The 23258-nt window shown below is 49.8% G+C and overlaps 3 protein-coding genes across 3 annotated transcripts; 2 read left to right on the top strand and 1 right to left on the bottom strand.

Moving 5' to 3' along the window:
• Window positions 1-637: 637 nt before the first annotated feature.
• Cpxm1 (carboxypeptidase X, M14 family member 1) lies at window positions 638-6698 on the bottom strand. The gene is made up of 14 exons (XM_020173836.2): window positions 6439-6698; window positions 5382-5540; window positions 5074-5183; window positions 4819-4958; window positions 4624-4714; window positions 3756-3906; window positions 3570-3658; window positions 3196-3319; window positions 2924-3120; window positions 2666-2836; window positions 2282-2579; window positions 1961-2100; window positions 1062-1164; window positions 638-963 (listed from the first exon to the last, which is right to left on the bottom strand). Exons 1-14 carry the CDS (start codon window positions 6605-6607, stop codon window positions 800-802), a joined length of 2106 nt encoding a protein of 701 aa, XP_020029425.1. The 5' UTR covers window positions 6608-6698; the 3' UTR covers window positions 638-799.
• On the top strand, window positions 6606-15474 carry C5H20orf141 (chromosome 5 C20orf141 homolog). The gene is made up of 3 exons (XM_020173830.2): window positions 6606-6857; window positions 14866-15158; window positions 15234-15474. Exons 1-3 carry the CDS (start codon window positions 6606-6608, stop codon window positions 15472-15474), a joined length of 786 nt encoding a protein of 261 aa, XP_020029419.2.
• A 768-nt stretch (window positions 15475-16242) lies between these two features.
• Tmem239 (transmembrane protein 239) lies at window positions 16243-16716 on the top strand. The gene has a single exon (XM_020173828.2). The coding sequence runs from the start codon at window positions 16258-16260 to the stop codon at window positions 16714-16716; it is 459 nt and encodes a 152-aa protein (XP_020029417.1). The 5' UTR covers window positions 16243-16257.
• The last annotated feature ends 6542 nt before the right edge of the window (window positions 16717-23258 follow it).

The raw sequence follows: 23258 nt of genomic DNA, 5'->3' as shown, positions 1-23258 counted from the left end.
AATACATAGACTCACACATAATTCCTCCTTCCTTCAGTTGAAAGAAACTAATCAAAGCCTATCACTTAGCACTCTCCAAGAATGGCTAACAAAGCTGATCCATCTTTGGTTCCCTCATTCTTGGAGCAGGCCCTGTCACACCCCCACTCCTGGCCCACCTTCATCTGAACCCTAGAACCTCATCTATTTCAGTCCTGACTGTTTGAGTCCCTGCATTTCCCAAGTGAGGACTCCCATCTGCACTCCCGCAACTGCCCTCTTCCTGGGCTTCAAGATGTGTTCAACTCGCCCCTCATGCCTGAGAGCCTCAGGAGGCTAGGTGTGGGCAGTGTTGACCCTTGACTCCTTGAGTGCGTGGCACTGAGCAGGGGATTACAGAATGTAATGGCAACTGTGACAGAAGTAGGGCAAAAATGAGTAGCTCTGTCAAGTTCTGGATTCAAGGGCTCAACTTGGGATCGATCCTCTTTCCACACAATGTCTTCAGAACTCAAACGATGAGAGTGTGCAAATCTGTGCAGAACAGGAACTGAGAGGTGGAATGAGGCCTGCCCCCAGGCAAGGACCAGGGACACAGAGACAAAAGGATGATTAGGTGCCAGGTAGCTTTAATGAGCTGCAGCACCTCTTCCTCCACTTTGTCCCTCCCTCCCCACTTTCCCCCCTCAATTCTGGACAGGTCCAGCCTGCCCGAGGCTCTGGCTCTCTTCAGCTGGAGGTGTTAATCCTTCTGTCCCCTCAGCCACTCCAGCAGCCTCTGGAGATCTGGGAGTAGATTGGCCATTGCTGCCAGCAGCTCTCACAATCTTTGTTTGGTAGTCTTAGTGAGCAGAAAATTGCAGGGGACAGGGCCCTCTTCAAAGGTGACCCGGCAGTTCCGTGTAGCTGAATGGTAGCCCTCAGCACTGGCAGTCACCATATAGTCCCCCGGAGTCAGTAGCCGCCAGTAATCCCCATCCCGTGCTGAGGAGAGTAAAGGGAAAGCTCAGGACTCAATGATCCTGGTTCTGGCCCAGCTCCTCCCTCAGCGCCCCTCCCCAGCCCCTCTCTGTCACACAAACCTGTTGTAACATCATGGTTAATTCCATCCACGGCAATGACAGCATCAGCAATCCCACGTTCCGTGTCTTTGTCCCGCACAACTCCTGCAATGCCCATGCGCACCTGTATGGGAAAAGGTTTAGATTTTTTTTTTTTTTTTTTGGACAGGTATCACTATGTAGTCCAGGCTGGTCTCGAACTTGTGGTCTTCCTGCTTCAACCTCTCAAATGCTAGAATCACGGATGTGGTGTGGGCCACCATACCCAGCAGAAATCTTTATCAAAACCCTGTGGTGGAGGGAAGAAGAGGATCTCAAGTTGGAGGCCAGCTGAGGCTACAAAATGAGATCCTGTCTTCTTTAAAAAAAAAAAAAAGACACCTTTCTCATGCAGAGGCATGAGAATATATCTGCTGTGTTCCTAGGTGACAAATTTTCTGATAAAAATCTCCTGATTGGTAACTTACATCTTGTTGTTAGAAAGGCATAATTTAGGATTGCCCAAGTGCAGTAACCCTGTGACTGGGCTCGTGTTCTGTAGAACTTGTAGAAGCTAATGTTTATGGAGTCATTCCTTAGGATCCAAGTCCTGTGGAATATGACATTTCTGTGGCAAGATAGTTCTACACCTGCCTAATGTCTTCCCTGAGAAGAACTCTCCTGAGGCTAGGTCTAGGACAGCTCTAGGAGCCACCCCTAAGAGGGCTGTCTAGTCCCACTGGCTCACAACATCTGACACCACCCTGCTAGCAAACTGCACTTCCTGTTCTAGATCCTTCCAAGCCAACATGACACTGAGAATCCCAAGGCATGGTGGAAATCTTATGCCAACTGGACCTTAGAAGAACCCCTAGTGCAGCCTAAATAGAGAGCAGACTGTCCAGGAGTGACTCAGGCAGGCTGGGGGATTCAGAACTGACCTGCTCCAGGTAGGTGAGGAGGGCTTCTTTGTTGTTCTCCCACTCTTGGGGCAGCTCTTTCTCATGAGGGAACTTGTCACAGGACAGCTCCACCGTGATCTCAAAGCAGTTGGTGTGCATGTAGCTGAAGTCATTCATGCCTGGAGGCATCACACATACCAGAGCCTAAGGGGACAGCGTGGAGTCCCACCCTCCTGGTGCTCTCCTCTGGGAGACACTTCAGGATGGGAAGTGACATGAGTGCTATCCATAGCAGCAGACTATCTTACGGGGCAGGGGTCTACCACCAGGATGGGGCTACCTCCACCCCCAGACACGTACTCCCAGGGACTGTGTGCCAGTCAGCCCCGTTGATGATGTTGCCATGCAAGGAAAAGTCCTGGTTGTGGCAAGGCCGGCGATCTGTGTTCTGCATGGCCCGATTAGTGCCAGCATAGACGGTGCTAAGCCAGCGAAAGACACCATCGTCTGGTGTTGGGGTCAGTTCACGGGAAGCCCATGGGGTCCGAGTCATGTCGAATGGGTAGGTCACCACTAGCTCACCACCGTGGAGGTTGGCACTCAGCACAAAGGGGAGCCGCTTCATCCACTCAATAACTGCCCAAGTTTCAGGAGCCACCTGGACAAGGGTAGGGTCAGGAGAGGTGGGACAAAGAGATAAGGGGTCCCTGGGTGGTCCTCCACCACTGCCTCCAGAATACTCACAGTGGCGTTGGGCAGAGTATAGTAAGTAGGCAGTGGCACGTGATGGTTGGGGATAACCAGCCCATAGTCCTCTGCATCCCACAGTGGTGTGTTGAGGTCAGCAAAATTGTGATTAAGGTCAATGCCTTGGTAGGTCCAGCGACCCTCTGCCCAACCCGCCAGCTCTGAACCCTGTTAGGGAAGACGCTTGTTCAAGCCAAGGGGGCTCTAGGCACCAGGGCAGAAGGGATAAAGAGGCCCACATGTGGGATGGCCTACCTTGCGGTAGGCAATCTCATAGCCATCAGGGTTCATGGAGGGCAGCAGGTGAATGCGCATCTCGGTGAGCAGTCGGGTCACTCGTGGGTTCCCTTGCAGGTACTCATGGCACAAGAACTGCATCAGAAGCAGCAGCAATTCCCGCCCCAAGGCCTCATTCCCGTGCATGCCAGCCACATAGCGTACCTCTGGCTCCCCTGGGAACACAAGGGGGCTCATAGCTGATTCCCATCCCTGACCTGCCCACCTCTCCCTACATCACCTGCCAGTACCCAGCTCATGTTCCCCAGGCTGGTCCGACATTTCCATAACATACAGCTTCAGGCCCTGGTGGCTCTTCCCGATGCTGTAGATGCGGGTGACGTTGGGACACTGCTCATTCACCTGCTTCATCAGCTGTGGTGGAGGTGGGGTAGAAAAAGGAGCATGGGAGAGTTACATCCATGGGTCCGACCACATGTGACTGTGGAGACATACAAAGTCAGTAGTAGCCCACGCAGATGGGGGCATCCTGGGCACAGTCCAAGAGAGGAAAAGCAGACCCAGATGGAAAGGGCAGAACAGAGGAGGTGCCATGGCAGATTTTGCCCTGGTGGGAAAGGGATAGGCAGGCCCCCCTTTTGGGGTCATAGGGGTTATATCTGACCTTCCTCATGGCCTTATAATCATGATGCCGAAATTCTAGAGGGTCGGAGGATCCCAGTGCATGGGCCTCAGGGTGTAAGTCATTAGGATCTGGTGAAATGTGAGTTCATGGTAAAAGGTAAGTTCACAGTTGAGGATGCACCCTGCATCCAGGACCTGCCCATCCAACCTTTGCCCAACTGCCCACCTGAGACTGGGCAGGCCAGGATCTCTGCCCTGAGACAAGGTGAGCCTTCCTTGAGCCAGCTCTGGGGCAGCAGACGAATGAAGCGAGCCACCTGGGGCTCCAGCAAGAGGTTCAGCACTGGAGTTTCTGAGTCCGAATTGGCAGGAAATACCTGGGGATATTGAGTCTCTTGCTAGGGCTGCTCACACCCAAGTCTAGCCCAAGATCCAGGGAAGGAGTTCAGGCCTCCAAGCTCACTAGCTAACTCTACATGCTAGGCTAAGTTGGAGACGTACACCTTGGTCAAACATGGGCTCCCTCTCTCTCTCCTGCTCATAGACAGCCCTAGTCATGTATGTTTTCTGTTTTGGTCACAACTCATTATACCAATATGGCAATGTAACTCAGGAACAGACATCCTAGTGCTGGCAAGGACTCCATTCTGCAGCCAAGTGTAAAGGGACCATGACATGGAGAAGCCAAAGCCATGAGCAGGCAAACAGTGATATAAGACAGAGGCCCATGGCCAGAAGGGTGTTCCAGGAGGAAGCTTCAACCTGAGGCAGCATCCACCCATGCTGGAGTTATTGGGCATATCCTAAAACAGCCTGGGCTGGGAACATGGCTCAGAAGTAGAGCGCTTGCCTAGAATGCATAAGGCTCTGGGTTGGACCCCTAGCACTGAAAAACAAAACAAAAAACAGCTCCCAAGGTGCCTAGTGGGTGTCACCCATTCTGATACACATACATATTCTCTCTCTTTCTTTCCCTCCCTCCCTCCCTCCTGAAATGTCTAAATTGGCATCTATTCCTTATCCTCAGAAGAGCCTCAGCCCAGCCAAGCACGCTGCAATGAGCTTGGTGTCTCAATCACTATAGGACCACTCACCGCATCCATCCCACTGCTATGATTCCTACTCCCCCACCAGGTCCAACTGTCATTGCTGAACTGGACCTTGTATGATGTAACCCAGTCGTACCTGTCAGGGAAGGTAAGGAGAGATCACTGACGCCCCCAGAAGTTCCACCCCAGTCTTTCTGTCTCCCCTTACAACTTTCTGGGTAGGGGGCTAGCCTGCCTCACCTCCAGATAGAGTTCCTGCCCTGTGTGATAATGCCTGAGAAGCGGACAGGGTTTTTAGCATCCACCTGAAACCATGGCTCAGTGTCCTGTTGCTCAGCGCACCAGGCCCCATCGTATTGGTCACCATCCTCCAGGCCTGACTATGGGCACAGAACATGGTGGTCAGGCCCAGGTAGGCAGAGTGGGGTGGATTGGGACAAGGAGAAGGGAAGGGAGACGGTCCCAGAACCTGGGTTCTGAGCCCAGGGTGCTGACCTGGATGTTGAGCCGTCCTCGATGTGGTCCAAGACCAAAGGACTGTCTGCTGGATGCCTCAAACTGGCTATCTGAAACTCTCAGAGATTCCAGGCCCAAAGGGGGGCAACCTGGAGCAGGGACGGAGCAGGGACAGAGCAGGAAGACAGGACCAGAAAGAAGGTAGTCAGAGCAGGTGAGAGGCTGAGCCTAAGTTCGCTTGCTTATGTACTGAGCAGGCAGGGGGCATTCTATGCCCATGAGGCCAGAAGCCATGCTAGTAATTGCCACAGGAGCTGCAAGCCTGGGCAGCCCTGGAGAGGCTGTACCTGGCTCTTGTTTCTCAAGGTGTTCGGGGGTCCTTGTTGGTCTAGCAGCTTCTGGGAGACTGAGACGAGTTAACTTCTTTCGCTTCTTCACAATAACCTTTTTCTTCTTGATGACTCGAATCCGGACTTGCTCTCCTGAGGTTCTCCTAGGAGGTTCTCCTAGGGTTCAGGGGGGAGAGACTAATGGCATGAATCCCTCCCCATGGAAAGCTCTGCCAGTCCAGGAAGGCACACAAGCCTCTGGCAAGCCCACCACAAGTATCAAAAAACCTTAGCATGGCATTCAAGGCTTGTAGTCTGACCCCTACCTGCCCTTCCAGCCACTTCCTTAGCATTTCCTTCTTCCTGACACTATGCTCGGCCAGCCTCATCTCCCACCCTTCCACCAATGAAGAGCTACACCCAACCTGGATGTTCCAAAGAGCTGTTTCCCTCCAGGCTTTTCTCTACCTTTCCCCTCTCCTGTAATCCCATCCACCACCATTGCCCCTCCCACTTCCATTGCTAGCCTTTCTACTCCCAAAGCCCCTGTGCCGCCTGCACAGTTGTCTGACCTCTCCTTCTGAGAAGGCCTGTCTTGAATTCCGTGTTTGCCTGGCTATGGAGGCCTTCCCAGGCTGGGCCTGCAGGCTGGCTGTCCAGCACAGGGCTTCCCACAAGGAGAAGTTAAGAGGTCAGGCAGCCTGTGTCTTCCCCCTTCCTCCACACAGCCTCAGCAAAGTCTCTCCCTCCCTTTCTTTTGTTCTTTCCTTCCAGCCCCTGCCCTTAAACTTTCCTACACAAGCTGGCTCTGTTCCTTTTCGTCTGGTGCCTCTGCACCTCTTTTCTCCCCTCCTCCAGGCCAAAGTTTCCTCATCTGTAAAAAGGGAAGGTTGAGGGCTGGAGGAGCCAGCATCCCACTAGCTCCTGTCCTAGGAGTGCTGACTAGGGCTGGCTGGAATGGGGCTGCTGAGTCAGCAGCCACTGCACAGGGCGTGTGAGTGTGAGTGTGAGTGTGTGTGTGTGTGTGTGCTGGGAAGGGAAGCGGGCCCACCGACTTGCCCGACTGGAAGCTCACCATTCCCCTTCGCGGGCGGCTGTGCAGGGCTGTTACGCGGGGCCGGGGTTGAGCCCGGGACCTCGGTGGTCGCTGGCGGCGCCAGACCCAGCACCGTGGCGCTGGGCGCCCCCAGACCCAGACCGACGGCAGGCACAAAGGCAGCCAAGGCAAGCAGGAGGCCCCACATGGCCGGCGGAGAGATGCGGACGCTCGGAATCCGCGGCGATCGGTCGGTGGGTTCGCCTTTTCCTGCCCGCCGCTCGGGAGCCCCCCGCCCCTTCCTGCCCGCCCGCGCCGTCGCCCCACGCCCCTCTGCAGCCTCTGGCCCGCCCACAGTCCGCTCGCAGGACTGCGACCTGGAGGGAGAAGGGAGGGCCCGGGAGGGGCGAGCGGGACGGACCCTCGAGGGGCCGCGGGATGGGGCTGCACCGCCCAAGGTCTCCAGACCCCGGATCCTGCCCCTCCTTCTCCGGTCGACTCGGGCTAACTAGCCTCTGTCGTGCGCGGCCCTTTCCAGTCTACAAAGCCACACATCTCATTTAGTCCTGTGCGGCCAAAGTAGGTCCCACAGCGGACACCACTTCGTACAATGCACAATGCCAGGCACTTTGCACATGGTCTTTTAATCAAACCTCACTTTACAAACTGAGGCTCTGAACGGCTACTCGACTTGGCCAAGGTAGCAGAGCTGAGAACTTTGGGGAGAAAACTACAACCTGAGAGGGAAATCCATTCAGAAGCCACAAGCTCCCTGCCAGGGCAGGTGGGATAGTAGAGTGGAAGAAAGGGGAAACTGAGGCGGTGGACTGGGTGCAGAGGGGAAGAGCTGGTCATTCAAGAATCCTGAAAGAAACCAAGGGACCCAACCGGAGGCTGCGTTTCCCATCACCACCACCACTATCCTTGGCCCCGCCTCTCCTTTCTCCTTTCTTCCCCTCCCCTACTCCTTCTCTCACTCGCCTGCCACGTTCTGGGGTTACATAACCCAAGCAGAGCAGCCAGAACCAATACCCTGGCTGGGGCCAGGGATGGAAAGCAGAGGCTTAACGCGACCCCCTGCCTTCTCCATCTCCTTGTCCTCTTTCCTTTTATCCTCCTCTTGGGTCCTAGGTCTCTATTGGTGGAACTGCTCCAGATCAGGAATTCCAGGGCGCGGGACCCTTCCCATCCTCCCCACCCGCCACACATATTCTTTGGATCCCCCAGGCCTGCGTGGCCTCCCCAGAAGGAATAAAATGTGCCCACTGTGGACTTTGGCAGGTGCTTTGCCTTTGCTTTTGCTGCCATTCCTTCAGAGAAGCAATGCTCAGAGTTGGCCCGAAGTTCTCTGAAGTGCCAGGGACCCTGAGCTAAAGGTTTTTGATTTTCTTGCAGCACCACTGTCTACATAAAAATTTCAATCACCCCCAAATCAATTTGTCAGCACCACTGTGGTGACCCAAGCTCACAGGACCCTTGAGAGGGAGCAGAATACTGGCTGAAGTCCTGGAACTGAGGCACACCACTGGCAGGGATGACCCCATAGACAGGAGTCCTGGACCCTGGGAAATTAAGCAACCAGATACAACCCACCCATAACCAGGTACCTGCTTGGAACCAGCTTACACAGTACTGCCAGGTCCAGGGCACAGAAAAATTCAAGGGAGCCGTTCCAAATTGGGGACTGTCCCAGTTAGAGGCCTGAGGAACATGCACTAAACTGCAAACTGATGCATCTCTGCTGGGGTGGGAGGCCATGGTCTTGATGGATAGCAGTTAGACATGAGTGATGGGCAGGTGCAAGGGGATCAAAAATGGACAATCCTCGATTCGGTGCAAACGTGTTGTGAGCCCTGTTCTCTCTCACTCATGGCCTGCTTTCCTGCATGCTACAAGCTAAACTTCTACTGGTAGAGAGGAAACCTGATGAAAACAGATAAGGAGAAGGCCTTGTATGGCTATGATCTTTCTCAAGATTAACTTTGCTCTGGACTGTTGCTCATCATTACATCCTCCTGCACCGGATCCCAAATGGAAAGCAAGTTCTGGGCCAGTCAAGTTAAGGTGGGCTACTTTGACGGAGAGTTACCTTTTGCCCATTACTATGTCATTATAATCTCATTGTACGTAATGTTTTTCTCCCCACTCCACCTCCATGGATTTTTCTTAGGTAGGAATGGGTAATCACTCATGCAGAAAGATTCTTGAGATGTGTCGTTATTTTTAACAACTTTTATGTGACTGGAGATAGCTTCCCTGACCCTCCAATAACAGTCTGAACAGGTACCGGGGCTTCTCAGCCTCCAGCAAAGCCCAGTCTGGCCACTTCTCTATCTGTGATCCCCAACCCCACCCAAGTTTTCCAGAGAACTTTGAAAGAGGAGGGAATGTAGGGGATACATCTCAAGAAATCCCAGCCTCTTGAGGCTCTCACCCCCATTCTCTAAGCCCTTCCCCAACAGCAGCCAAGCGGAGACAAGTTCCTCCTAGGTTAAGTTCCCAGCAAGTTCACCTGCACCACCCTTCATGACCAAGTTCTTTTCTACCCTCACTTTTCCTACCTCTTCTGCTTCTGCTCCTACCTTCTTGGTCTCACATTTGTTCTTACAGTCTTTAAGCACTCCATGACTTCTGAGATTATCTTGTTTAAATTGTTACGTGTTCACTGTTTGAGTCCCTACCACCAGCAGGAGGTCAATACCCCTCCAGAAGAGCCTTTGCACCCAAATGTTCACAGCTGCACTCAGGTACTTAGGACAGCATCTTGTTCCTGGTCAGCAATCAAAAGCATGTGTATGATACATTCAAGGTTAGAGGAGGGCTGTGGGCTCTTACCCCAACTGCCCATCTCACATCTCAAGGTATAATTTCACTTTGCTAATAAATCGCTCCTTGCTATCTTCCTACACTTCATGGTTCTTTTGATACACTGGGCAGTGTTCTAATCTTAGATGTTGCACCCAAACAACTGAGGAACATCTGGAACACACCATCCCATCCACCAATAACATTTTGGTGTTGTGACTTGGATCCACTAAAGGGTAAATTCTGTTCTCCCTCTCTCTGTTGGCTACAGCACTGCCTTCTGAAATCCTGCATTTCTGTGTTTTGTTTTGTTTTGTTTTGTTGTAAGCCTATATCACATCTTCCTCCCTGCCTAGCCTCTGTGGCCACCAAACACTGATACTTTCCTAGTATTCTGGAATGGCAGTGGATTCCCAACCCTTGTTGAAACCTCACCATTCCTGCTCCATGTGCTGGTGCTTTATGTTTCATAGGACATGATCCTCTTTCCACCTTGACCTGGGACACCACACAATTAGGTTTCTTACTATTTGTCAGATTAGTCATCTCTTACAATGTCACAAAGTAGAAACTAAGAGATTATTTATTGGAAACCGTACATTCCAATTCTACCAAGACTAAATTAGAGGACATCCAAAAGTTCCTTCTAGAAAGACAGTAAACCCAAGCTAGTTCCCCCAGACCTCCAAGATCCGAGTTCCTGGCCACCCACAAAATATTGTGGGTCATTTACTTAAAGGGATGGTGGAATTTATGGAAGGGGAGGATCCTAAGGATGCTGGGTTTCTAGAATTACATCCAGGAGTGACTAGAATCATCAAGGGTCATGAAATGTATGATCAACAGTCAACCTGGAGATAGAGGAAGATCACAAAGTGGCTGGGGATCAAGGGCATATCAGGAGGCATACCTCCCAGTCCCAGGTCACTAACAGAAGGAAGGTTGCTTCCCCATAGGTAGTCTCTTAGGGAACACTTTTGAGCCTTCTAATGGTTGGTTATGCACCCTCTTCCTCTCTCTTCCAGAAATGGGAAACCAACCTTCCATATGTTGGATTCTATTCTATACTATTGGAAGAAATTTGACCCCCAAATCCTCAAGCAAAAACATCTTGTTTTGTTTGGCCCCAATACACCCTAGAAGATGGAGTATCCTGGCCTACCACCTGGTCCATAGATAAGAACACCATCCTACAATTAGAACTATTCTGTAGAAGACTGGAGAAATGGTCAGAGGTCCCATATGTTCAAGCATTCATGGCTTTATTCATGAATCCAGGAATAGATTATAACCCAAAAGAAAGTTTCTAGTTTGACTATTCTCTCAGATCTGACCACTTCCTGAAATGGAAAGTCCTAACTCCTGATGGAGTAATTGTTTTTTCTCCCTTCTTCTCTCTTCTGCTTCCTCTTCTAAAAGATCTATTACCTATTTGGACCTCCTAATCTCCTGTCATGGGTGCTAAAACAGAGCTTATTCCCTGCCGGGTGCTCTCCCTGTAATATGAGCATTGATGGGGACTCCCATGGAGATGCACAGGGTAGCGTCCCCCCACACACTCACCTTCCCCTCACCTATACATCCCCCAGCTCGCTCTCTCTTTTGTACATCAATGCTTCTGTCAGCTTCATTCCTCAAGGTGTGGTTAAGGACCAGCAGCATTGGCATTCCCTGTGGGAAATGAAGAGTCTTTATCCCAGATCAACTCAGTCAGAATCTGCATTTTAACAAGATTCCCAGGGAATTCAATATTCAGGATTTTATTATGACCACGTTCAACTTGTTTGTCAACTTTTTATGCTCCTTGGAATTAGTAATTACTTTTCTTTTTTAATCACTTACTTTGTTTTCTAATTACCCAACACTAATTAAATCCCAAAGTTTTTAACAGAACTGCAAATTTACTCTGAATATGTCTAAACGTAGACAATCAATTGATTTCATTTTCTGAAACATGCCTCCTGGAGTACTTATCTTCTGGTTCCAGCCCAGGTTGCCTGCTTTCTTCACTTGGCTTCGGAGGCACATCCCAGCTCTTTTTCACCATCCTTTCCTGAGTTAGTCTGATGTCTTGAAAGCCATATTGTCCTCTGTCTTGGTTTGATTCCTTTTTTTGCTGAAGCACATCCTCCAAGTAGCTTCTTAAGAAAGGGTGTGTGGAAGGTCAGATATTTGAGACCTTGTATGGTTAAAATTTCCATTAGTTTACCCTCGTACTTGATAATCATTTGGGCAGATACAAGTTTCTAGGTGGGAAATCACTTTCCTTCAGAATTTTGTGGACATTTCTTTATTGTCTTCTAGCTATCAGTGTTGGTTTAAAAATCTAACACCATTTCTAATGTTCAGTCCTATGCATGTGATCATTTTCATTGTAGGAAGCTCTTTGTAGGCAGTTCCAATAATTTGAATTTCATCTGTGCTATGAACTGACAGGACTGTATGGTCTAAAGATACATATCCTTCAGTTATGAAAAAGTTTCTTGATATTTGAATTTTTTCTTTTTGTCTATTCTAATTTTCTAAAAGTAACATTATTCAAATACTGCTACCTCTAATTTTATTGACTTTTCCTCTTTTTGTCATGGGTTTCTTGCATTTTTTCCCCAGGCTAGTCTGGACCTAAATCCTCCTATTAACATTTCCTGTGTGGCCAGAATGACAGGCACATATCACCATGCAACTATTGATTGAGATGGAATCTTGATAACGTTTTCCCCGGGATGGCCTTGAACCATGATGAACTCCCCATCTGGAGTAGCTGGGATGACAGGCATGAGTCACTATGCCCAGCCTCCATTGATAATTTTTACCTCCAGTAACTGACCACAAGGCTGCTGCATTTCCGTACTGTGGGTGACCAAGTAGCCATTCAGGAATCAAAGACTTGCTATCCTCACTCTCTTTATCTTTCCTTTTTTGAAATCATACTTTCACCATGTTTCAGTGAATCATGCTTGTTCTAATGAACCCCACTTCTGACACCAATGCTTTTCTGAAGACCACTCTCAAGCTCAATGACTCACTAGAAGAATTTACAGAACTCAGCAAAGTAGTTATGCTCATGGTTGCAGTTTATTAGAGAGAAAGAACACAGATTAAAATCAGCAATAGAAGAAGGTGAATAGGGCAGAGCCATGTCACATCAGGAGTAAGATTCCAGTTGTCCTCGGAAATGGAATCATGGAGATATGATGTGTGACAACATGCACAGAATAGTGCCAACAGGGTTGCTCACTGATCCTTGGTGTCCAGGATTTTTATTAAGGGGTCAGTCATGTAGGTATAGTTGACTGTGCATGTGACTAACCTTAGTGCAGCCCCTCTAGAGGTCAAAGTGATACTGTATGGTCCAAGGCCCCAACATAAATCACATTGTTGGCATATACTATCTGATGTGGACCATGGTCCCCATGTAAATGAACATAATTCAATAGACAGCATAATCCAAGGATTAAAGGTTACTTCCCCGGAGCCTAGCAAGGGCTAAACTATTCTTATGAATGAACAGAATCTAGACAACCCAGACTTGCCAAGTTTATACTTTACTGCACAACACCTGTGTTATATGTTATTGGTCCCATTACCAACTAGTCTCCCACTCCCACTGTTGTGTTTGCTGCTTCATACGTCATAGCTGTTGGCTCCCTTCTCCAGACAAATGCTCTTGGCTAACAGATTCTGTCTTACCCAGAATGTTACAGTTCTCCAGCCTCCACCTTCCTCTGCCCACTTCCTTCATCGGAAGCCAGTGACTGACCAATGCTATGGTGCAATTCACCTTCCAGAGCTACCTGAAGGGTCAGGCTGAGGCTAGTCTCCAACCAAGACCGTATCCTAGCTTAGCAATTTTCCCTACCATGTCCTACTTTCACCTCCCTAAAAGTTTTCCTCCTGAGAGCACTTCCTCAGCAAATCATCAAGAATTCTTTTAGGAATCATTAGTCACAATGTCTGGCATAGGAAGAACTTAATAAATGATTGTTGAATGAAAAATAAACTCTGAGGAAATCAAAAAATAGAACTCCCCTATAAATGTATCCAGGGCACCCAGCACACAGTAAACCCTTAAGGAGCATTAGTCATGCTTCATACCCAGCCCTTTACAATATATAGTTTCTTCATCTTGGTACAATCATCAGGACAGGACTATCAGTTCTTGTGGGTACATCCAGAAGTGATCAGGCTGAAAGGACTGGCGCTCTTAAAACTTACTGCTAATTTGCTCATATACAAAAACAATTGGAACTTATGCAAAAAAAATTTTTTTAAAGGCCAAGACCCAAGATCTTCTATTATGCCCAATCCCCTTACAGACAGTTTCTCACTCTATTTCCTCTTCTCTTAGGGGCTATGTGGCTCCTATCTTCCTGTCCCTACCTCATCAGTTTTCCTTCAAAGTATGATATGGATGCAAAGATTAAATTTTCTTGGTGATGACTCATTTCTACTCTTGTCTCTAAGTCACCACACTGAGATGTGCTGGAACTTCTGTGTCCTCCGCCCATTTACAGATTACCAGTGGAAATAGGTCTGTTTCCAGATGACCAATCCCTTTGTTTTCCTGAATTTTATTCAGGAAACTGTTTGTTTTACAGTCTTTGCATTTTTTTTTTTTTGATACTGGGGTTTGAACTCTGGACCTACACCTCGAGCCACTCCTCCAGCCGCCTTTTTCAGTGTATGTGATGGGATTTTTCGAGAGCTATTTGCCAGGGCTGGTTTGGAACTATGATCCTCTTGATCTCTGTCTCCTGAGTAGGTAGATTACAGGCGAGAACTACTGGTGGTGGACTCTGTTCTTCTTTAATACAGGGCTTGCTATGTAATCCAGTCTGGCCTCAAACTCACTATGTAGCCCAGGCTGCCCTGAACTCGCAATCTTCCTGCTACCGTTTCCCAAGTGCTGGGACGGTAGATATGTGCCATATGCCTTGTTCTCTATCCCATTTCTGAAACCCCCAACATTCATAACACTGCTCACAAACTGTAGTGCCTAGACCATCCAAACAGCTCCATCCTGCCCCATCCCCATTTAGCAGGTCGCATGGGAGCACACCACCAGAAAACCTCAGCTTGCATCCTCGCAGAGCCTGTCTCTGTACTCCAGGACAGAAGTCCTTAAAAATCCACCAGCCCAAAAGCCCACAGGCATTACTCCACACTCAGGGAAAAGAGCTGGAGCTGGAGATTGGATGACACCCCAGACAGATGGCTCTGGGAACTTTCAGGAGGAAAGCAGTCTATCCTTTCCTGGACAGTTGCCCAAGTAGTGATGGCATTAGATGACTTCCTGACAATCCCATGGGAAGGCCCTGGGGCAGAGAATTAGCAAATGCAAGAGGATGAGTCTTACTTCTCAGAAATCACTGACTTACTGACTAAGCCCCATGTAGGCCACCAGTGCTTATGAGGCCAGACCAGCTGTAGCCCCCTACCTGCCCCAGGGCCCTACCTGCCTATAGGTCACAATGCCCTAACTACCCAGTCCTAAGAATGACTGACCAAAATGGGAGGAGGTGAGGAGGGTTTAGTGGGGTGTGTGAGGGAAGGAGGAGATTCCCAAGGACCCCTGATCCCCACCCTCTGTGCTCACCCTTGAGTGTGTGCCAGGGACCCCTTCCCTTTCCCCCTTTCCCCCTTCCTCCCTTCCAGTACTAGCTCTTCCCATCACCTCCACCTCCCTCCATAACCCAGGTCTGCTTACCTAGGCTCAAAGCCCTTGCAGATCTGATCCCATTCCCTCCTAGGGGTCTGGGTGCTGGGGAGGGGTCAAGTAGAACAGTGCACCCATGTGTGTCCCCCTGGGACCCTAGCCGGGCCCAGCTCCTGGACAGTGTCCTAGGGCTGGGGGCACTAGGGCTGACAATTGGAGCCATCTTTTCCATGGCTGGCCCAGCCCTGTTGCTGCTGCTGCTACTGATCAGCTTCCTCACTTTCGATCTGCTCCATAGGTAAGTGGGCAGCAGCCTGGCATTATAAGCAGGGGGGTAAGTAGCCAACCTTCCTGATATCCTCTCTCTCTACAGGCCTGCTGCAGGTCCCACTCTGCCACGGCACAGACTTCTTCCAAGAGGCCAGAGTCAGGGGGCTGGTGAGGGTCCAGGACAGCAGGTGGCTCCCCCCTTCCCAACAGGGGCAGTCCCAGAACAACTCAGCCCCCAGGATGCACTGCTCCTGCTGCTTCTAGGCCTGGGGCTGCTCTTGGGGGCCCATGGCACGTCCTTGGCCCTACTGGGCCTTGCTTTCTGCCTCCATCCTTGGGCCTAAGGGCCCTCCCCAAATGCTGAGTGCCCTCCAAAAATACACTGACCATCCTGCTTTCTGCGGTTTCCTATCCATCCTGAGCTGGATGGAGGGGTGGGGATATACCCCTTTATTCTCCATCTGAACCTCAAAGGACCTTTGGCCCCATAATATGGACAGTGGATAGCTGGGTCTGAGGCTTGGGGCAGCAAAAGAAGGGAGGGGATAAGGCAGGGAGCCCAAGGTGGGATGTATCAGCTGACTCAGCGTCTGAGGGTTGAGGATAGCCATTCTGGCCTCCTCTGCAGTTCTAGCAAATAAGGGTTCAGAGAGAATGACTTGCAAGAGAGTGGGGTGGGGCTGGCATCAGCCATCAGGGAAGGGCCAGGGCTAGGGAAGGCTTCCCACAATCAAGCAGGAAATACTACATCTTTGAAGCTCATCAGGCTCCTCTGCCAGCATAGAGGGCCCATGGAGCAGGACTCAGGAGACTCACACCCTGCAGTGGCTCCTCTCTTGGCTGGACCCCACCCCAGCCCGGGTCATAATGGGGGTCCCCCAGGGATGGTGAGGGTTGAGTGAGAGTGGAGGCTGGGATCTGGCTGCCAGGCCATCCTGGGCACAGCAGGAAACAACATGACTTAGGTAACTCTGCCCAAAGGTAAGTCCTAGTCCCCAGCTCAAAGCCCCACCCTGCCCATGCTTGTGCCTTTCTGACCCCTGCACCTTTACCTGCCCTGAAGTCCCCCAGACATCTCCAGGGTTGCTCCTATAGCTGGCCTGGTGCTGTCCGCAGGTGCACCAGCCATGATGCAGCAGCCTAGAGTGGAGACGGATACCATCGGGGCTGGTGAGGGGCCGCAGCCTGCAGTGTCCTGGTCAACCCGGGTCACCCGGCAGGCCTTGGTACGCTGGTGGGTGTGCCACATGCCCCAGAGCTGGGCCCAGTGGTGGAGCACATCAGGTTGGCGGCAACCCTTGCAGCGCATGCTGTGGGGTGTAGAAGGGATACTCTACCTACTGCTGGCGCTGATGCTCTGTCACGCACTCTTCACCACTGGCTCACACCTACTGAGCTCCCTGTGGCCCGTGGTGGCCACAGTGTGGCGCCACCTGCTGCCAGCTATCCTGCTGCTGATGCTCAGTGCTCTGCCTGCCCTGCTCTTCATGGCCTCCTTCCTGCTGCTCTTCTCCACGCTGCTGAGCCTCGTGGGCCTCCTCACCTCCATGACTCACCAAGGTTATGCTCAGGACTTGGACCAATAGAAGGGCAACCCCATCCCGCTGCCTGTGTCTGTTGAGCCCCTGGCCTAGGGCCTGAGCACCATGGAGAGGGAGGGCAGTGGGACCTCAGCAGGCCCCAGTCTCCCAATCCAGAGCATAAGCCTTCTCTCTGGACACCTACCTCAAACAGATGCTGCAGGTGCCTGGTGTGAGGGGTCACAGGCTTTGAGAAGAAGCGATAAGACCGATGACTTAGGCAGAGTGTGGGGGATAGGTCAGAGCTTGCACAAACTGTGTGGATGTGTTAACACTACTAGGCCCCCTTGACAACTGGTATCATCTTTTTTGTCACAGCTGCTCAGCCTCTCAGCTTCAAATTCCCTGAGAGCTTCTACCTGGGCACCCCAGGACTTCCCATTCCTTCCACCCATCCCCTCTCTCCACTTCCAGGAGGACCACAGACTCTAGAAAGGACCTCACTGACAGAAAGCTAGCTGGGTGAGGGCTGACCAGAAGCCCTGGAGACCTCACCTCACTACCTCATCAGACCTTTCTGCCCAGGCATCCCTCCTCTAGACTTCCTGCCTCCTGCCTCAGTCCACACCTCAAGTCTGGGAAATGGGCCAACTGGGATAGTGAGTTTCACGGTTTTTTTTTTTGTTTGTTTGTTTTTTGTTTTTTTGGTGCTAGAGATTGAACCCAAGGCCTGGGTATACTAAGCACACACTCCACTATTAAGCTACAACCCCAGCCCCTGCCCACTCATTCTTTAAGAGACCCCAGGTCTGTTAACAGTTTTAAAAAAAATAAGTCCCATTTCAGCCACCTACACAAATGTGTGGCCTTGATCGATTTATTCTTTTGAGTCTCAGTGTTAAGTAGGGCCCAACCCTGTCACAGGTCAATATGTATTTGTGAAAGACTTTGTAAAGGCCAAGAATGTGTTAAGAATGGGACTGGTGTAGTGAGTGGCTCAAGTGGTAGAGTACCTGCCTAGCAAACCTGAAGCCCTGAGTTCAAATCCCAGTACTGTCAAAAAAAACATGTTAAGAAGTTTTGAGCTGTAAGAACATTCTATAGACTCAAAAGGTCTTCCCCAGGCTTTGAGAGGAATGCTGTGTTGTGGATAGAATTTCAGCCTAAAATGGTAGAGGATGGATGGTGTGGACAAGATGTAAAATGTCATGTGCCATGAAACCTCGAAATGAGCAAATGTGGAACTCTTCTGATTGTGAAATGCTTGGGGCTGGGGCATGGTGCCAGGAGATGCTGGCACAGCTGTGTGAGTGGGAAAAGCATAGCTCAGGGATTTCCAGACAGGCTTTGGAAAGTACCATCCTTTGATGCCCCAGATTCTGGTCATTCACACCTCTGCTGGTCCCTCCAAATAAAATGTTGAGCGATCAGTCATCAGGTAAAAGGGTAGACATAATAAACAATCATTCACAGGGAGACCCACTTACCTGGCCCCCATTCACTCTTGACCCCCACCCTGTCCCAGAACCTTCCCGACTCATGACCCCTACTTTATATTAACCCTAAATTCCTGGCTCCTGAAGCTCTAGACCCAAGACCCCTCTCCCACTCCTGCCACCTAAATATTCAGTCCTTGGGGACCAACCATACAACCAGGTCTTTTTTTTTGCTATCTTCTGATAGTGGGGTTTGAACTCAGGGCCTCATGCTTGCTGGGCAGGAGCTCTACCACTTGAGCCACTCCTCCAGCCATGTTTTTTTTTTGTTTGTTTGTGTGTGTGTGTGTGTGTGTGTGTGTGTGTGTGTGTGTGTTGTTTTTCCAGATAGGGTCTCATGAACTATTTGCCTGGGCTGGCTTCTAACTGTGATCCTCTTGATCTCTGTCTCCTGAGTAGCTAGGATTACAGGTATGAACCACCAGCACCTGACATTTTTAAATTATTTTATATTATTTATTTTTTTGTATGGGGGGTTCAGTACTGGGGTTTGAACTCACAGCCTTATTCATGCTAGGCAGGTGTTCTACCACTTGAACCACTTTGCCAGATGTCAAAACCCATTTGCTATAGTTTTGTAAGCCTGCACATTACTGATTAGATGCCTTTAGCTTCAGGGCCTGAAACCCAAGGACCAGTATTTCCTTCCTGTTTCTTTGTAGTTATCCCTGAAATATGTCCTGGTAGTGAGGGCAAGGAAGGACGTGGAGGGATATAGCTCCATGATTAGCATGGTGTACTTGCTGGGATTAGGTTTGAATCCCAGTACTGTCACTTTCTAGCATCATGGCCTTGGTGGAAATTGCTAAACCTTCCTGAACTTCATTTTCTTCATGGGGTAAAACAGGCAAGGATGCCTATTTGAGGGCTCCTGTGGGGCTCCTGGCTTGCAGGTGAAGTACCCAGACTGGCTCCCAGTGCCACAATTTATAGCTATGCTGTGACAATCTCATTTTGGAAAAGAGAAAGCAGGATCAGGATAGGTACCTGCCAGTGGCAAGGCCAGGCCATTTGATTCCCACTCTACCCTTACAGGTATTAAAGAGAAAGACTATGTGGGCTGGAGGAAATGCAAGCAACCTAACAGAGGAGCCCTTGACTTTCTTTGTCTTCAAAAACTCCTGTCAGAGATGAAGGCCAGGTCTAGGGATGTCATGAGTAAAACCAGTCTAGGTACTTGGCAGGCTGGGGCTTCAGGATTGTCTGTGGTGTGGGGATGAAGACCAGGATGCCTGGCCTGGATCCCTCACTGACCTGTCCATGCACTGCTGGCCAGAGACATCACTCTGGAGATTTGGAGTCATTCCAACTAAGAGGGAGAGGAGTAGCCAAGCACCAGTGTCTCACGCCTATAATTCTAGCTACTTAGGAGGCTCCAGGTGAGGCCAGCCTAGGCAAATAGTTGGCAAGACCTCATCTCCAAAATAACCAGAGCAAAATGGACTGGAGGCATGGCTCAAGCAGTAGAGTGAGCGCCTGTTTTGCAAGAGCAAAGCCTTGCATTTACATTCAAACCCCATTTACACCAAAAAAAAAAAAAAAAAAGGGAGAGGAGGTTTTGGCCCTGATCATATGTACAAGATGACAGAGGACAAGATGCAGGCAGGAGCAAGGAAAAGGCCTTTTCCTTATATAAATATACGCCTTCTACCCTCCTGTTCTGCAGGTGTAGGATAGGATGGTGCAGCCAGACTGGAAGGCAGACAGGTAGTACTTACTAAACTATGTCTGCTGGTACCCTATGACCCAGCAAGTCAAAATGAACTCTTCCAGAGGTCCATAAGGGCCTTGTTTCTCAAAATATGGTCTCAGGATCAGCAGATAGGCATTTCATAGAAGCTGGTTGGAAATGCAGATTCCTAGGCCCCAGCCCAGACCTTCTGAGCCAGAGCCTGCATTTTAACAAGATTCCAGGTACTATGTGTGCACACATAGGGGATATGTTTGAAGATATTGCTGCATTGTTATTGATGGGGGCAGGAAATGGGTAGGGCAAAGCATGGGGGTAGGCACCATGGAGAGGAGGCAGCAGATAGAAGGGGCAAAGCTACTCAGATCACTCTTAAAACTGTACCACTGATGGAAAAGAAATGGAATGAGAAAAAAAATACAATTCCCTTTGCACAAGTTTAAAATGCATGCCAGCAAAACAAGATTTTTTTGGCGAGGGGAAGAACACATAAAAACAAAAGATAGGCACAATGTCATGGATAACTAGGAGGACAGGAGTGGGGAAAGTAAAAGAAAGTGAGACCACCTTGCAGAGAAGAAAAGTGCTATCAATATAATTCCTGAAATTCCTTTTAAGTAGACAGTCATCCATTTAGAGGTAAAAAAAAAGCTTGAAAATGCAAGCCTAGGACAATGAATACATGGAATTAAGGCATTCTAAGCCTTTCCGGTTTGGCTCAAGAAAGGAGCACTGTCCCCTTGGTTTTTATGAGCTGGGTGGCTTGGTGGATATCTTTGCCTTATCTGATGGGCTTGGAATGAGTGGCTGGGATCCAGCAACCATTTGGCCTATCCAGAAAAATCAGGTCAGAGGGTTGGAGGTGTAGCTCAGTGGTACAGGGCTTGTCTAGCATGAACAAGGCCCTGGGTTTGATTCCCAGCAAACACACACACACACACACACACACACACACACACACACACACACACACACACGGGTTGGGGCATGGCTCAAGTGGTAGAGCACCTCCCTTGAAAGCATAAGGCACTGAGTTCAAACCCCAGGACTGGAAAAATCAGGTCAGGTAGGGTACAAGGAACCTGAAAGGAAGGAGGGTCAGCAGTGAGAGGCCTTGCATCTGATTAGATCTACAGCTGCATAAAGCACAAACAAATTTTGGGGATATCTAGGAGGAGGAGTGCCCAAGTAGGCCTTCCCTCCACCTCCAGGAGCATGGAGAAAAGAGAAGGAGCAGTCAGGAGGGCTGAAGAGGGTGGTGTCGGGAGGCGCATACATGCTGCTGGGGAGAATCTCTGGGGATGGAGCCAGTGGCTACCCTAGGGAAGGGGTCCACCCTGGAAGAAGCCCAACAGCCAGAGGGGTTGGTAGGGGGGAGGAGGGAGGAGACACTTCCAAGAGCCGACTGCGGGAAGCCGGGAGGGGGCGCTTTCCCTCAGATTCGTGGGTGCTGCAAAAGGAGACCACGTGGCATCTGAGCGACGCTGGGAGTGAGGTAGACGGCTGTGTGGACCCGGAAGTCAGCGGCCACAGGGCAGGAGAGAGGAGACAAGGTCATCTAGGACAGGGAGGACTCTTGGTCAGCGCCGGGAAGACACCCCAAGACCTGGGGAGGGGCCACAAAGATGTAAGCACCGACATCCTGAGGAGGAAAGGAGCTGCATCTGGGTGGAAGGGGGTGCATGGAGGCCGGGGAAGCGCCCCGTCAGACCGCGGCTACATTGAACTGGGGAAGAACGCTTTGGGGGATTCCTGCGGAGAGGTGGGGACACCTGAGGCTGGCCGCGGACGCTGGGCACTGCAGTCAGTGCATTCTCCCCAGGGGTTCAGGTCCGCAAGGGAGAGCGTAGGTCATAGGCAAAGAGGACAAGCGAGGGCCTGAGGTTGTGAAGGAAATCCAAACCTAGCCGGGGATCCGAGGGCCTTGGGCATCCACACAAGGCAAGTGCTAACGTCCTGGAGCATTTGAAATCCCCGGGAAGGCGGCGTACAGACTCGGTGACCGACGGTGCGAGGCGCGCCCCCTGGCGGAGATCTCTGGCAGTGCTGGGTCGGGTTCGACACCGGTCGGCGAAGCAAGGAAGGGAGCGGACCCCCCACAGGTTTGGACACCAGGTCTCCGGACGAGGGCCTGGGGCTAGAAAGAGACATCTCGGGCCCACCATCACAATGGCAGCCTCACCTCTTGTCCCGAATCTCTAGCATGGGTCCTTCAGCCAGAGAGAGAGAGACCTAATGCCTGGAGGGCAGAGCTGTTGAGAATTCTGGGAAGGAACGGCACAATGACAGCCGGCTTGGCTGTGGCTCTGACTCCAGGCCAGCCCTGGTCTTATATTACCCCATTTCTCCTAGGGTACAGAGATCTTAAGTGAGATTCTTTCAGGGTCTGGATGCAATCAGCTTTAGATAAGGTTTTTTCTGCCGAGCAAGCAGAACTGTACTGATTTCTTATCTTTCAAATATTTTCCATCTTAAAAATAAAAGAACTTGGACTGGGGATATAGCTCAGTAATAGAGAGCTTGCCTGGCATGCACAAGGCCCTGAGTTCGATCTGCAGCACCACAAAAATAAATAAAAATAAAAGAACTTTGAAGGCTGGGAATGGAGTTCAGTAGTAGAGTGGTAGAGTGCTTCCCTAGTTAACCCTGGGTTCAATCCCCAGTAATAAAAAAATTAAATTTTTTTTAAAAACTTGATTTAGCATGTTTTCTGGCCTGTGTCTTCAAATATCTAAACCCAAAAATAAAACAGTTGGAAATTTATGCATGTTGGTGTGTGTATCAAAAGTTCACTCTTTTTTTTTTAGCTAAGTTGAGGGGCATTTGAGTAATTTCCAGCTTTTGAGCTATTACAAGTAAAACTACTATAAACATTTATGTACAAGTTTATGAACATATGTTTTCAATTTCCTTCAGTAAATACTTAAGAATGAAATGACTAGATCAGGTGTTAGGTTTATGTTTAAAGAAACTGCCAGTTCAAAGCTTTCCTAGTACCACCAGTCAAATGGTTTTCCAAAGTGGTTGCACCAATTTTACCTTCCCACCAGCAGCACTTCTACATCCTGCCAACACTTGGTATGGTTAATCTTTTTAATATTAGCCATCCCAACAGGTGGGTGTTGATATCTCATTATGATTTTAGTTTGCCTTTCTCTAATGGCTAAAGATGTTGAACATCCATTCATATACTTTATTCTGGAGACTTTTTATCAGATACATGATTTGAAAATATGTTCTCTAAGTCTATAGCTTACCTTTTCTTTTTAACAGTGTCTTTTCAAGAACAGTAGTTTTAATTTCAATGGAGTGTAGCGTATCAGAAATTTTTAATGGATTTTATTTTGGTGTCATATCTAGGAAATCTTTGCCTAACCCACGGCCATCACTATTTTCCTCTATGTTTTCTTCCTTCTTAAAAT

This window comes from Castor canadensis, chromosome 5 (genome assembly GCF_047511655.1).
Source record: "Castor canadensis chromosome 5, mCasCan1.hap1v2, whole genome shotgun sequence".
NCBI classification, from domain to species: Eukaryota; Metazoa; Chordata; class Mammalia; order Rodentia; family Castoridae; genus Castor; species Castor canadensis.
This window is presented reverse-complemented; position numbering and strand designations above follow the sequence as displayed.